Genomic DNA, 15748 nt, shown 5'->3' with positions numbered 1-15748 from the left:
TGAGTCCTCACCACTGAGCGCTACGAAAGGCTAGGAGTTAACCCCTTCTGAAAACTGTACAGAATAAAGAATCCCAGATGCTCAATTTCTAGCTCTTGGTTGTAAAATTCCTATGCAAATTCCTAATAAAACACATTCTTTCCTTATCTTTTGATACAACTCCACTCCTCCAGTTTTAAATATCATCCCTTTTGCTTAAGAATCGGCAAGTAGGAAGACGAAGATTCCACAGCGATTTATTGTTCATTATTTTTACAACTCTTTGGGGACACAATTCACATACTTCAAACATCCTCCAACATTGAAAAGGCATTATCACTTTAAATAACTGACATTTCACTGGCAAAGTGAGGAGCACCGACATCACGAAAAGTCTTCTCTCTCACTTTTTTTTAAGTAACACTGCTGCACTAGTGGAAGTAATTTCCCTTCTTTGTGGAGCCTATGAGTGTCCGTTGCACCGCCAATAAAAGTTCCATTGACAAATATTCTTGGCACCTGTTGGATAAACAAAAGTTGAGGTCACGCTAGTGTCAGAAATGTAAGACCGTTTCACATAATAATAGCAGATGCTCATATTCTGGGTACTTTCACGGGCCAGGCACCATACGAAGCTCTGTCACAAATGACCTATTTAAATCTTTACAACTCTTGAGGTTGGTACTAATTTTATGTTCATTTTGGAGGAAAATGAGGCAGAAGAACTTGCCCAGGATCACAGTGATAGCAAATGACTGAGGGGGAGTTTAAACCCAGGACAATCTGACTCTCAAGCCCTTCCTCCTAATTGCTATGGTATATAAAAGGTAAAATAAAGCGGTCTCTAATAATCAATAGCGTTTAAGTGGTTCTTTTTTTTTTCTTTTTTTTTTTGCTGAGGTAGATTTGCCCTGAGCTAACATCTGTTGCCAATCTTCCTCGTTTTGTATGTGAGCTGCCGCCACAGCATGGCCACTAACAGACATGAGCCATGTAGGTCCACATTTGTGAACTGAACCCAGACCGCCGAAGCAGAGCATGTCAAACTTAACCACTAGGCCACCAGGGCTGGCCCCAGGTGTTCTTTCTTACAGCTGGTTACTAAAAGGAAAAAGCACAGTATAACCTTCTTCCATGCAAATATAAACAATAAAGAAAATGGCGACATAAATTTTTTCTGATAATGCATATTAAGGAAAAATGCACAAATTTCAAGAATCTCAAAATGTGGAGCACTAAAGCATTCCTATGAGCATAGTAATGGGAGACTGACCCGGTCTGTCCTGTCCAAGTAAAGGGAGGAAGGATATTTTCATCCTGAGAAGAGCTCCAGGAGGACCTCAAAGATTCATGGACAAGCACTCCTGACAAACAACGCCATCACCCCATCCGTCCCAGTGAAAACACACACACACGTACAGACACACATACATATAGATACAGAAAGAATAAAAATACAGTGAATTAACTCTGCTGTTTCCTAGCCCATGAGTCTGGTTCCCGGCACTGTCATTTCTTTTTCAAGCTAAGATTCCCAGAGAATGCCTGGTTCTCTTGTCCTAACACAAGGGTCTAGGCTCTGGGTGATCCAGGTCACCTCCTATTTCGGGGAAAAACACCACATAAGATATACTCACGGTTCTGTCACCAGTCATCTTGTAAAGAGCGTCTTGAAACTGGCTTCCGTATTCAAGCATGTCCAACTCCACCACTTTGTAATTAACATTTATGTCATGGAAAAGTTTTTTTGCCATTGTACAGTAAGAACAAGAGGTTTTTGAGAAAATCACCACACAATTGTCAGAAATCGTTTCCTGAAGTAAAACAAACAAACAAAAATATAATTTTAGTTCTAGATATCACCTTTCGGAAAGAAATCACGATGCAGTGGAAACAGTATGGATTCTGGAGACTCCTGATTCAGGGCTCAAACTGAATCTCCATCAGCTATTTCCTCATCTGTAGATGGAGGATAATCGTGTTCATCACAAAGGACTGTGATTAGGAAAAGAGGATGTAACAGAAGGAACATGTTGGCATGGAGTAATAACCACCACAGAAAATTCACACACAGCAAACACTTCTGTGGACCCACACAATTCTCAACCCCTCATTTAAACCTCATCACAATCCTGATAGGTCCTATTATCATCTCCACTTCACAGATGGGGAAAGTGAGGCACAGAAGAAGGGAAACAGCTTACTCACAGTCCTCAGCTAATAAGCGGGAGAGCTAGGATTTGAACCCAGGCAAGACTGACTCCATAGTCCATGCCCTTAATCTCTGTTATACCGCTGCTCAAATATTCAGTAGGTGTTCAGGGGTTAAGCCCTGACCTTCCTTAACTGTCAATCGTGAGGACTGATGTATGGTTCTCTTTAAAATGTTAAGGCTTTTACTGATCCAGGTATAAAGAGCTTATACCTCAACCTCCATTCCTTCTTGTATGTCTTTTTTTTTTTTTTTTCTGGTGAGGAAGATTGGCCCTGAGCTAACATCTGTGCCAAGCTTCCTCTATTTTGTATGTGGGACGCTGCCTCAGCATGGCTTGATGAGCGGTCTAAGTCTGTGCCCGGGATCCAAACCTGCGAACCCTGGGCTGCCAAAGTAGAGCATGCGAATTTAACCACTATGCTACCATGCCTGCCCCAATCCTCCCCGATTTTTGCTTGAGGAAGATTGTCCCTGAGCTAACATCTGTGCCAATCTTCTATTTTGTACATGAGTCAACGCAACAGCATGCTGATGAGTGGTGTAGGTCTGTGCCCAGGATCCAAACCCACGAACCCCAGGCCAGGGAAGCAGAGCACACTAAACTTAACTATGCCACGGGGCAGGCCCCACCTTCTGGTACATCTTTATAGCGAAAAAACTGCCATTACTGTATTGATAAGATGTTCTTATATTGTTGCTCCTGGAAAAGCTACTTCCGGAAGTGCTGATTCAATGGGGTTGAGGCAGAGGTCAGAAACTGTTATTTTCTGAAAACCTTCCCAGATGATTCTAATGACATCAGCCTGGTCTGGAAACTGCTCTCCAGGCCTTTCTCACAAAGACCACGAGACTTTTCTATGCATCTGCATCACCTGTGAAATTTGTTTTGTTTCTAAATCTATGAACATCCAGGTCCTTCAAGAGATTCTGAATGGAAAGGTCTAGCACCCGGGCATCTGTCTAGGCTGCTCTTACGTGGTCACAAGCAGCACATTCAAGAAGAAGGACAAGGGGCCAGGCCTGAGGCACAGAGGTTAAGTTCACGTGTTCTACTTTAGTGGCCTGGGGTTGGCCGGTTCAGATCCTGGGTGCGGACATGGCACTGCTTGGCAAGCCATGCTGTGGTAGGCGTCCCACATATAAAGTAGAGGAAGATGGGCACGGATGTTAGCTCAGGGCCAGTCTTCCTCAGCAAAAAGAGAAGGATTGGCAGCAGTTAGCTCAGAGCTAATCTTCCTCAAAAAAAAAAAAAAAAAAAGAAGAAGAAGGAAAAAATCAGAGAGAAAATCCAGGCAAAGTGATTCAGAAGTTATATCCGCCCTTGGGTGTCTGAAGGGTTCCAGGTCACTGTCTAGCTATCTGCAAGTTGGTCTATTTTTATGCTTTCTCTTCTGCTTACTCATAATATTTAGTAGAGAAGTCTGTCTCAGGGAAAGCCAGCCATACCAGAGACGTCTTTTGAATCCACTTTCTAGATGAGAAAACTGAGCCTGAGTAGTTCATAATACTGGGATTGGACCCCACCTTGTCTCAACACCAAAGCCAGTGCTCTTGCCTCCCCTGTGTGGCCTCAGGTCACAGGCACACTGAGACCATCATTTAGAGAGACATGAGCATCTTGGGGGCTGCTAGGCAGTACCCACACTGATGCAGAGATCCCAAAGTGAGCTGAAACGTAAGATGACAGTGTCAAAGTTTCTTAAACTCTCCTTCTCACCTTTTCTAACTTCACCCTGGCTAAACAGTTCATGATTTTGTATTCTTATTTTAAAAGAGGTCACTCCCTCACAATAGGTTTCTAGCATTGCTGTTAAATTCAATATGGGGCCGGCCCAGTGGCACAGCAGTTAAGTGCACACGTTTGCCGGTTCGGATCCCGGGTGCGGACATGGCAAGGCTTGGCAAGCCATGCTGTGGTAGGCATCCCACATATAAAATAGAGGAAGATGGGCATGGATGTTAGCTCAGGGCCAGTCTTCCTCAGCAAAAAAAGAAAAGTGGAGGATTGGCAGCAGATTTTAGCTCAGGGCTAATCTTCCTAAAAAAAAAATCAACAGCTATGAGTGAATACTTTTTTAGTCAAATAAACTAAAGGCAGAAATAAGTATGTGGTGGTGACTGGTGGTAAGGAACAGAGAAAGAGAAGTGAGTATGTCTTGTAGGCTGCAAGGGAAGAAGAACATACATAGAAGAGACATTTTCTGAGGCAGAATTAACTGGGCTTTGCAGTGAAAGAAAACAGAACACAGCAGTGCACAGTACCCCGGAGAGGACCACTTACGGAGCAGCTACGGCATACTAGGGTCCACGTTAGGGAAAAGAGCTGTTAAACAGCTTCCCAGGCCAAAACCAAATAGCATTCCTGGCTAAGGGCAGCCTGACTGGTAGCAAGGTACACCTGAGGTGAGTATGATGGAGAGAAGCCACCAACCTCACAGACACAACTTAGAGGGAGTGAGGACTCCACTAACAATAAATCTCATAAATTTTGACTAGCAAATTGATCTAGAACGTTTTTGTCACATGGATTATTTTGATAGCAGATTATAAAATGTATAGTAACTTAGTAATTCATTTGCTGAACTATATCAAATTTGGCTATTGAATGAGCTTATTAAATGTGTAAGACACAATTCTTTTTCTTTTTTTTTTTTCTTTGGAAGATTAGCCCTGAGCTAACATCTGCCGCCAATCCTCCTCTTTTTGCTGAGGAAGACTGGCCCTGAGCTAACATCCATGCCCACCTTCCTCTACTTTATACATGGGACGCTTGCCACAGCATGGCTTGACAAGTGACGCCATGTCTGCACCCGGGATCTGAACTGGCGAGCCCTGGGCCGCCAAAGTGGCATGTGCGAACTTAACCCCTGAGCCACTGGGCCGGCCCCCACAATTCTTTTTCTACAGAAGAAAGCTTTCTCCTCCATCTCCCGCATCACTCACTTGGATCTGATTCACAGGAGCTGTTGCTGAATTCCCCAAAGATGATGATGTGCTGTTCCCCATCCTGAAAGGAATTTTAAAAGGCAGCGCAGTTTATTAAACATTCAAGGCAATATATCAGATGACAGCCATTTGAAGAAAACCTGATATGCAAATATACATCCAGACTTACAAAACAGAAAAAGCAGTTTTACTTTTATCAGTACAAAATATCAGTTTACAAAGGATTTGTTTACTAAAACCAAAGGGGCCTGTGTCCTTCTCTAACTAGCCTCCCAATGCCCTGAGTTATTTCATAAAACCACATTCACTGTGTTTAAAGCCTGGTACAGTCATTTCTGAACACTAAATTTCAGATAGTCTTTGCTAATGATTGGCCATAGGACCTGAGCATTGGTTTAAAATTATAGTTCTGGGCCAGCCCGGTGGTGCACAGGTTAAGTTCGCACGTTCTGCTTAGGTGGCCGGGGGTTCACCAGTTCGGATCTCGGGTGCGGACCTATGCACGAGTTATCAAGCCATACTGTGGTAAGGCATCCCACATATAAAGTGGAGGAAGATGAGCATGGATGTTAGCTCAGGGCCAGTCTTCCTCAAAAAAAAAAAAAAAATACATAGGGGCCGGCCCTGTGGCCCAGTGGTTAAGTTCTCGCGCTCCGCTGCGGCGGCCCAGGGTTTCACCGGTTCGGATCCTGGGCACAGACATGGCACCGCTCACCAAGCCACACTGAGGCAGCATCCCACATGCCACAACTAGGACCCACAACTAAAAAATATACAACTATGTACCAGGAGGCTTGGGGAGAAAAAGGAAAACTAAAATCTTAAAAAAAAAAAATACATAGTTCCCATTTTCCTATTAAAACATGCCAAAACTCCATGCACACTTTGTGAAACAGAGAACTTACAACAATTCAAGGATTTTGAGGAAATTAAAGCATGTCAACCACAGTGATCCATAGCTCCCAGTGTCCCAATCTATTAAGTGGGAACAATAACTGCTCCCACCCCAAAGCATTGTGTGAAGCTTAAATGAATTGATCCACAGAAAACAGAACAGTACCTTGAACACAGTCAATGTTCAACACCATTTGACATTATTACTATTATTTCTTGATTACAGGGACTCTTATCATCTCCACACTTATCATCCAAAATCTAGCTGTTAGGAGCTTGTAAAAGGAGGCATTCATTGTAACAGGAAAATATTCACTAAAAAACTGACCAGTTTAATGTCATCAGATCTCTGCACATCCCCAGAACCTGTCCCCATCCACTTCATCTTTCGTGATCAGCCAGGCCCTATGGCACTGCTGGAACATCGTGATGCAAACCAACTGCAGAGTGAAATCACAAATCTTGCAAAGGGATGAGATAATAGAGACCTTAAAAGAGAATTATCCAAATAGCTGAGGATTAAGAGAGTGAGATAAAGAACTAAAGCTTCAAATGTTTCAGAAAATATTCTCCTTATGATTATTTGGCAAAATTTAAGTTTTCTGTTTGTTGTTTTTTTGGAGGAAGATTAGCCCTGAGGTAACATCTGCTGCCAATCCTTCTCTTTTTGCTGAGGAAGACTGGCCCTGCTCTAACATCCATGCCCATCTTCCTCTACTTTATACGTAGGACGCCCACCACAGCATGGCTTGACAAAACCCCGGGCCACCGAATCAGAATGTGCGAACTTAAGTGCTGCGCCACCAGGCTGGTCCCAAAAGTCAAGTTTTGATAGAAAAATTTCTCCCCCCAAACGCTTCATTCATTCTTGGTGAATGCACTTAAAATGTACATGTTGTTAAATATAAAAGTAACCTACTTTTTATAATGTTTAGTTACCTTTTTTCAAAGGTACCAATGAAAACTTTTTTTGTTACTGTATGGCATGAAATTTTAGTACTGTTTTGTTTTGTTTTTTTCTCCCCAAAGCCCCAGTACATAGCTATAGATCCTGGCTGGAGGTCCTTCTAGTTCTTCTATGTGCGATGCCGCCACAGCATGGCTTGATGACCAGTGTGTAGGTCCACACCCAGGATCCAAACAGGCGAACCCTGGGCCGCCAAAGCAGAGCGTGCGAACTTAACCACTCGGCCACGGGCAGCCCTAGTTCTGTTTTAAGAATCCACTTTAAATAGCTTTCTACATGTTATCCTTGGAGGATGAGCATCTGTTCCACATGGCCACGCCTGCACACTCAGAGGAAGGGCACTCTAACAAACATCCACTTCAGTAAGGACAAACAGTTAGAGACAGACCCCTCCAAGGAAACATTATAACTCCCCAGGTTTACAATCTATTATTCTTCCTTCCCAATAGATTAGCAAGGAGACCTTTAAAATAAAAAGGGCCTGTGTGCTTATCTTAGGATGTGGTTAGGAGCATCCCGCTAGAGAGACTTGCAGCCAGCTTGGGAGGAGCGTAGAAGGTGCAGCTTTAAGGAAAAAGCAAGCTGAGTTTCTGGAGCCTAAACCAGAAAAAGAGGTTAAGCAGCATCAGCCTGGACCTGAGTAGGAGCTTTGGTGGAATAAATCAGCTCCCTATTTGGTTATCAACTAAGAACATAAGTTCTTTTATCTCAAGCGCAGCCTTTCATCAGCATCCCCAAACCGTGTACTACACATGTGCATCCACCATGCGTTTACTACCGAAGCAGCTGTTCCAGTAGAACTTGCATAGGGGAATGCTTTCTTGGGGAGTGAGAGGAAGGAGGAAATGCATTCTGAAATATCACCCCCTTCTCTGCCAGATAAAAGAGAAAGCTCTGGAAGGCACCCTTTCACCTTCAAGTCTAGTTGAGCCTGACGAAAGTCATCAGCTGTTAAGGAAACGGGCATCATCGGAGAAGTAAGTGCACAACAATCGGTTCATTTCAACACTGATGAAGCAACCACTAGTCAGGCCACCTTTATGGAGCGCCTACTATGCGCCAAGGAGGCAAAAGCGCTAAATGCCCCGGAGATACTAATCACCGGAGAAACACGACGACGGGACCTCAAGGACCTGTCAGGCAGTTACACCACGTGATGACCACCTTCCCAAGGGGTTCGCTAGCTTCGCATAAAGAGTTAATCAAGAGGTCCCAGAATCTCGCAAACCTGGTAGGAGTTGCCAGATCAAGCAGGTAGAAAGAGACTCCCAGACTGAGGGATGGATGCCCAGGGGCGGGCACAGATCTGCGATCTCTGCGAGATCTGCGGGCCAGCCGCGCGGACCCAGCATCAGCCAAGCCGTGGGTCTTCCACCGCAGGCCTGGTGGCCGCGGGGTATTGGAAGCGGGAAAGCGCAGGGAACTCACTGTCCTGCTCTAGTCAGAGGCGACACTGACTTGTATAAGTCGCAGTCCCTACCCTCAAAGACTTGGCCATTTAGCAGGAAGCGTCACCTTCACCTCCTGCGCCCGGGTTGCCAGGTTTAGCAAAGAAACATGCAGAACGCTCGATTCCATTAGAATTTCAGATGCTCAGCGAATAACTGTGTAGTCTGTGTCCCGTGCAATATTTGGGATACATGTGGACCAAATTGTTCGCTGTTTGTCTGAAATCCCAATTTATCAGGGCATCTTGTATTTTACCTGGGAATCAAGGTGGGGGGGGGCGGTCAGTGGTTCAAGCGAACACGACTCAAGCATTTCCAACCTGAGCGTCACGGGATCCTCAGGTCCACAGAACCGCGGAGGGCACCATCTCGTCCCCACCCTTCCAAGGCCCCCCGGCGCCCCCCCGCCGCGCCCCCTACCCCGAGGCCGCCGCGCCGCTCCCGCTCCTGGTCCAGACGAGCCGCGTCCCCGTCCGCGCCGCGCGGAGCCAGGACATGGTCGGAGCGCGGCCGCAGCCACGCAGGGCCGCCGATCGCCCCCCGGGACCGCCCGCCTCCGCCCGCCGGGCCTGCTCGCCCCGCCCCGGGCTGCCCGCGCGCCGCCGGGCTGGTCCGGCTCCTCCGCGCGGCCCCGGGGCCCCTCCCCCGAGCGCGGCGTCCCCGCGGTCCCGCCCACTGTCAGCAGCCCTCCCCGTGCCGCCGAGGCCCCACCTGCTGGTCTCCAGGGCTCGTCCCTGCCCCGCACCTGTTTCATTTCAGGCTGGAGACCCTCATCAAGGCTCAGCGCGTGGAGACTGTGACCCACGTGCTCGCGAAACGGGAAGAAAAACAATGATTGTCCGCGACAATCAGAGAGCCTGGGGTGTTTCCCAAAGGCTGGCAGCGTCGTCACAGCTTCCTGTGGGACGGGTCCCGGTGTTGCTGAAGGAAGAGCCTAAATGTGTCATCTTCCAATGAGGCCATGGATGGAGAACGCATAGAAATCGTGGGAATATTGGATTTCACATTCAGAACTCGAAGAAAAAAGTAATCCAATGGGGAATGTTCATTCCAAAGAAAACAAAGATTGTGTTTTCAAAATAAAAATGAAATTAGGAGCTAGAACTTAAAATAGCCCAGAGGCGTGTCACTATGGCTTTGAAAATAGGCCAGCGCTGCTAAGGACAAGATTGTGCCGCTCAGTCCTGGTAATAATAGCCCTTTGTGCGTCGCTGGGTAAGATGAGTGGGTGGGCCTTCATTTTTATTTACTGGGGACATCAAAATCTATTTGTTAAGGTCAGAGGTCAAACGGTGTGTCTCAAATTCTAAATAATTATTAGATCGATCCAGACCTTTTTTGATCCTTGATGCTCAACAAAGTTTAAGATTCAAGTTACCAACTTGCAAAATTAGAACTTCTGTTTCTGACAGTTCTTTTCCTACTTTCGAAGGAGCTATGTTCATTGCTTCATAGAAGGATGAAAAGTAGTTGTAAAAATACCCCAAATCATGTGAGGTCATTCTTCATAAATCTGAAATTAACTTTAAAAACTAAGATATGTTATCTGTAGTGTTGTGGGGTTTGGTTTGGTTGTGTTTTCATCAAAAGATAGCTATTTAGGAAATTTACTGTATTATTTTTGTTTTGAAGTGAGATTTTACCTTATGGTCTCAAATGGTTTTACAGAATACAGCCTATTATGAGGTGAAACAACCATGTAGCAATTTAATTTCAATAAAGGATAGATGGCCTATGTGGAGCACAGAATTCATTGGACAGATTTTTTTTTTTTTTTAGAAACTAATCCAAATGCTTTTCAGATTTACATGATCTAGGATTAATTTTTTTTTTTTTTTAAAGATTGGCACCTGAGCTAACAACTGTTGCCAATCTTCTTTTTTTTCTTTTCTGCTTTATCTTCCCAAACCCCCCCCCCCCCCGCCCCCCGTACATAGTTGTATATCTTTGTTGCAGGTCCTTCTAGTTGTGGGATGTGGGACGCCGCCTCAACGTGGCCTGACAAGCGGTGCCATGTCCGCACCCAGGATCCAAACCCTGGGCCACCGCAGTGGAGCACGCGAACTTAACCACTCGGCCACGGAGCCGGCCCCTGGACAGATTTTTTTAAAGGGGTCCCAAAATGAAAGTACTTCAGACAAAAGTGTTATGCCTGAATTAAGCATGATATATTCTTTTTTTTCTTTAGCATGATATATTCTTAATTTTCAACTTCTTTGTGCTTCATTGGATAGCTAAAGAAGTGATGGTTTGGGGTCATAATTGTGATGTCTACAATAGCACATTAAGAAGTAGGTGGGCTGTTCATTAACGTCTATGGTGTGTATATCATGGGGAATGATCAAGAATATATTGGTGGGGCTGCTCCGTGGCCCAGTAGTTAACTTCCTGCGCTCTGCCTCAGTGGCCCAGGGTTTCGCTGGTTTGGATCCTGGGCGTGGACATGGCACTGCTTACCAGGCCATGTTGAGGGGCCATCCCACATGCCACAACTAGAAGGACCCACAACTAAAAGAACATACAATTATATATTGGGGGATTTGGGGAGAAAAAGCAGAAAAAAAAGATTGGCAACAGTTGTTAGCTCAGGTGCCAATCTTAAAAAAAAAAAAAAAGGTTTAAAAAAAGAGAATATAGGGCTGGCTCCGTGGCCGAGTGGTTAAGTTCGCTGCGCTCCACTGCAGGCGGCCCAGTGTTTCGTTGGTTCGAATCCTGGGCGCGGACGTGGCACTGCTCATCAAACCACGCTGAGGCAGCGTCCCACATGCCACAACTAGAAGGACCCATAACGAAGAATATACAACTATGTACTGGGGGGCTTTGGGGAGAAAAAGGAAAAAAATAAAATCTTTAAAAAAAAGAGAGAGAGAATATATTGGTAAATACAGCCTTAAGAGTTCTATAATTTTTTTTATGACTCAACATGGTATCAATTAAAATTGGCATAACTTTAGACGTTCTTTCAAACTTGTTTTTTATTTCTTAAATTGTCAATTAAAGCTCCCACATTTTGTTTGACATCAAGAGCAGGTTTATTCCCTGTCTAGGATTGAAAGCCACTAAGATCAATAAATCATGAGATCTACTTGAAAAGGCCCTTAAGGGAGGACCTCTGTAGAGGGTCCAACCTCTCTAAGGGGTCCATGTGTTCCTTGGCTTCCTTGACTTGTGGCCACATCACGTCAATTTCTGCCTCCAACTTCACACTGACTTTCGTTTGTCTCTGATAAAGACACTCGTGATTAGATTTGTGGCCCACCTGGATAATCCAGGATGCTCTCATGTTCCATCAGTTACATCTGCAAAGACTCAGTTTTCCAAATAAGGTAATGTGCACAGGTTCCAGGGGTTTCACCTGGATACTTTGGGGGAAGGATCATTTTTTTTTTTTAAGGACGATTAGCCCTGAGCTAACTACTGCCAATCCTCCTTTTTTTGCTGAGGAAGACTGGCCCTGAGCGAACATCCAGGCCCATCTTCCTCTACTGTATATGTGGGACGCCTACCACAGCATGGCTTGTCAAGAGGTGCCACGTCCACACCTGGGATCCGAACCGGTGAACCCCGGGCCGCTGAAGCAGAACATGCAAACTTAACCATTTTGCCACAGGGCCGGCCCCAAAGGATCATTTTTTTAGCCTACCACAACTACATAACCTAAAACAGCCTAGAGAAAGCCTGATATTTCGTTGAAGTCTTGTGTATTTTATCGAAATCCTGTGAATTTTGCTTTATACTCATTTTCTGTTTTTGTTTTACTGTATTACTTCATTCATCCTTTGCTATGTCAGTCACTATTCTAGGCACAGGATCCAGACAAAGTTCCTGCCCATAAAAGATAACATTCTATCTTTTCTCCAATTTTTTTTTTGGAGGAAGATTAGCCTTGAGCTAACATTTGCCACCAATCCTCCTTTCTTTGCTGGGGAAGACTGGCCCTGAGCTAACATCCATGCCCATCTTCCTCCACTTTATATGTGGGACCCCTACCACAGCATGGCTTGCCAAGTGGTGCCATGTCCACACCGGGGATCCGAACCAGTGAACGCTGGGCCACTGAAGTGGAGCATGCAAACCTAACCACTATACCACCTGGCTGGCCCTCCAATTTTTTGAACATGGTGTGAAATTTATGGTTCATAAAGATGTGTCATATTTTTACTTTGTTAAGTGCCCCCATTTGAAAAGGTAAAAACAAATTTGTGTTTGCCTGTGGAGGATCAGAAGTGGCCACCTCAAAATATGTCTCTTTGCCTTACTTTTAAGACCAAGGACTTGAAAAGAAACCTTGACCTTCCCCCTACCTGCCTTAAAGAATTTAAGATAGAAGTGCTGTCCCCAGGACAGCCCATCACTGTAGATAACTCTGGGTATTGGTAGACCGTGAGGGTCCTTGCTAAGCCCGTTCTCATCTACCAAACATTTGCTTTTCCGTGTCTGTGTGAATTGCCTTCCTTCCCTATGAAGCCCCGAACCCCTACCCCCAACATCCTCCTTTGTCTTTAGCTAAAGATGGTATTTAAGGTGGCAGACTTGGCCATTTTAGCGAGTTGCTCATTTTCCTGGGCTTCTCCCATGTATAAGTGTTATAAAGCTTTGTCTGCTTTTCTCCTGTTATTCTGTCTCACATCAATTTAATTCATAGACCAGCCAAAAGAACCTAGAGTTGGTAAAGGAATTCTCTTCCTCCCGGGTGTGCCCATGTGTTGTCTTAGACTGAACAATATTTCCCCGTGTGTTTTTTCCCCAAATATACTGCAGCTGTAATAAACATCACGTTAGTTTAAAACCACTACTGAGATTCACTGTAAGCTTTTAGGCAATATAGTTTTGTTACCACACAAAATTGGGATTCTGTTGCCTCATGTGCATAAACAAGCTAATTAATTAGAGCATCAGCCTTTGGGAAAAGGGATCAGCTTTATTCTGCGAGATGGATCTGCAGGGAGATGGATGTGTGCCCTCAGATCTGTCTCCCTGATCCAAGATTTGGGGCAAAATTTAAGAGGTTAGGGAGAACAGGCTGGCACCTGGAAAGGCTGGTAGGACGGGTTTTGACTGGTGAGTTTCAAGCATTTATGGTAAGGTTCTAAACATTTATGATGAGGTTCTAAACTTTTACAGTAAGGTTTTAAACATTTATGGTGAGGTGGGGAAGGAATTTGAACAGCAGATCTTTCTGAATGATAGACCCCTTGCTTCTGATAAGAGTCCAACTTTTAAGTTCCAGTCATGTCCAGCTCCTTTGGTTCCGTAGGGAGGAGAATCTTTGGTTCCGCAGTCATTTCAGGTCAAGAGTTCTCCATCTGTGCATGCTCTGGCTCCATGACTTAGCACATTTTCTGAAAGGCAATTCTTAATCACTCTGTTGATAAGAGATGTGGTCAGTTGAACTGGTCCTGGTGGGCCTGCGATTACAGTTTCTCATTCTACAAGTACAAAAATTACAACACGTTCTTATGTGAGAGATCAGAATTGGCCATCCCTGGGGACGGCCCCATGGCCAAGTGGTTAAGTTCCCACCCTCTGCTTCAGTGGCCCAGGGTTTGCCGGTTCGAATCCTGGGCGCAGACAGGGCACTGCTCATCAAGCCAAGCTGAGGCAGCATCCCACATGCCACAGCTAGAAGGACCCACAACTAAAACTACACAACTATGTACCCGGGGGGCTTTGGGAGAAAAAAGGAAAAATAAAAAATAAAATCTTAAAAAAAAAAAGCATTGGCCACCCCAAAATGTGCCTCTCTGCCTCACCTTGATTATTTTTAAGAACAAAAGACTCTGAAAGAAACTTTGACCTTCCCCCTGACTGCCTAAAAGAAATTTAAAATAAAGCCCAGTCCCCAGGACAGGCCATCACCATAGATAACTCTTGGTATCCAGTAGACTGGGAGGATCCTTGCTGAGCCCACTCTTATCAAAGTTCCATTTACCAAACATTTGCTTTTCCATCTCCATGTGAATTGCCTTGCTCCCCTTTAAAGCCCCAACCCCGCCCCCCCAATATCCCCCTTTTTCTCTAGCTGAAGATAGTATTTAAGATGAGAACCTCTGCCGTTTTGGTGAGTTGCTCAGTTTTCCTGAGCCTCTGCCATGTACACATGTTACAAAGCTTTGTTTGATTTTCTCCTGTTACTCTGTCTCATGCCAATTTAATTCGTAGCCCAGCCAGAAGGACCCAGAGGGGAGAGGAAATCTTCCTCCCCTACAATTATTTCCCAGGAAAGCTCGAGAAGGATCATTCACTTTTCCAAACAACACCCCATTCTCCAATGCTCTGACATCCACCGGGTGTTCTCCAATTCACTTCTGACGCCAACTACCTGAAGTCAGCACAGACACCACAGGTTAAGGACTCAATCCTATAAGACTGCCTCTCTTCAGACATCAGCTGAAAGTTGAGTCTCCAGGCTACCCTGCACTTCTGCCAGCCAGTTACAAATTTGGGTGTTCCTATGACCTCCCCTCGGGTTCAGTAATTTGCTAGAAAAACTCAAAAAACTCAGAGAAGCTCTATGCTTACAATTTTAGTACTATTATGAAGGATACATCTCAGGAACAGCCAAATGGAAGAGTCACATGGAGCAAGGTATAGGAGGAAGTTGGGCACAGAGCTTCCATGCTCTCTCCAGGTGTACCACTATCCCAGCAAATCAATGTGTTCCCCAACCCAGAAGTTCCCCCTAAACCTTGTCATTCAAGAGTTTTCATCAGGGACTGGCCTGGTGGCTTAGTGGTTAAGTTCGTGCACTCTGCTTTGGTGGCCTGGAGTTCATGGGTTCAGATCCCAGGCACGGACCTACAGACCACTCATCAAGCCATGCTGGCAGCATCTCACATACAAAATAGAGGAAAATTGGCACGGATGTTAGCTCAGCGACAATCTTCCTGGAGCAAAAAACAGAGGAAGACTGGCAACAGATGTTAGCTCAGGGCCAATCTTCCTCACAAAAAAAATAGAGTTTTCATCAAAGTTTTATTACCGAGTCATGATTGATTAAATCATCCACCCTTGGTGCTTGAACTCAGTCTTCAACCCCTTTTCCTTTCCCTGGGGTTGGGGGAGGGCGGTCTTTGAAAGTCCAACCTCTAAGCATGGCCAGCCTTTCCTTTGAAAACTAAATAATGAGTCACCTTATTAACACAGACTGAGGTACCACAGAAGGGGGCGTGTTGTGAATAACAAAAGATGCTTGAATGACTCAGGAAATTCCAAGGGTTTTAGGAGCTCTGTGCCAGGAACCAAACCAGGAACAAAGACTAAATATATGTTTTTATTACACCACAAGGATCTATCTGG

The 15748-nt window shown here is 45.0% G+C and overlaps 1 protein-coding gene across 4 annotated transcripts; it reads right to left on the bottom strand.

The window, feature by feature from the left end:
* Positions 1–219: 219 nt before the first annotated feature.
* Positions 220–9244, bottom strand: GLRX2 (glutaredoxin 2). Of its 4 annotated transcripts, none has more exons than XM_014849899.3 (4): positions 9161–9244; positions 5138–5201; positions 1617–1793; positions 220–498 (listed from the first exon to the last, which is right to left on the bottom strand). In XM_014849899.3, the coding sequence occupies exons 2-4, from the start codon at positions 5198–5200 to the stop codon at positions 364–366; spliced, it is 375 nt and encodes a 124-aa protein (XP_014705385.1). In that variant the 5' UTR covers position 5201; positions 9161–9244; the 3' UTR covers positions 220–363. The 4 variants fall into 4 exon arrangements, with proteins under 4 accessions (XP_014705385.1, XP_044618780.2, XP_070357721.1 ...); XM_044762845.2 differs by lacking the exon at positions 9161–9244 and adding an exon at positions 8870–9071; XM_070501620.1 differs by lacking the exon at positions 9161–9244 and adding an exon at positions 7497–7598 and having other exon boundaries at positions 5138–5203.
* Between the last annotated feature and the right edge of the window lie 6504 nt (positions 9245–15748).

The sequence above is a fragment of the Equus asinus genome, chromosome 30, assembly GCF_041296235.1.
Source record: "Equus asinus isolate D_3611 breed Donkey chromosome 30, EquAss-T2T_v2, whole genome shotgun sequence".
NCBI lineage: Eukaryota > Metazoa > Chordata > Mammalia > Perissodactyla > Equidae > Equus > Equus asinus.
The sequence above is the reverse complement of the archived record's forward strand: the minus strand, read 5'-3'. Positions and strand labels throughout refer to the sequence as shown.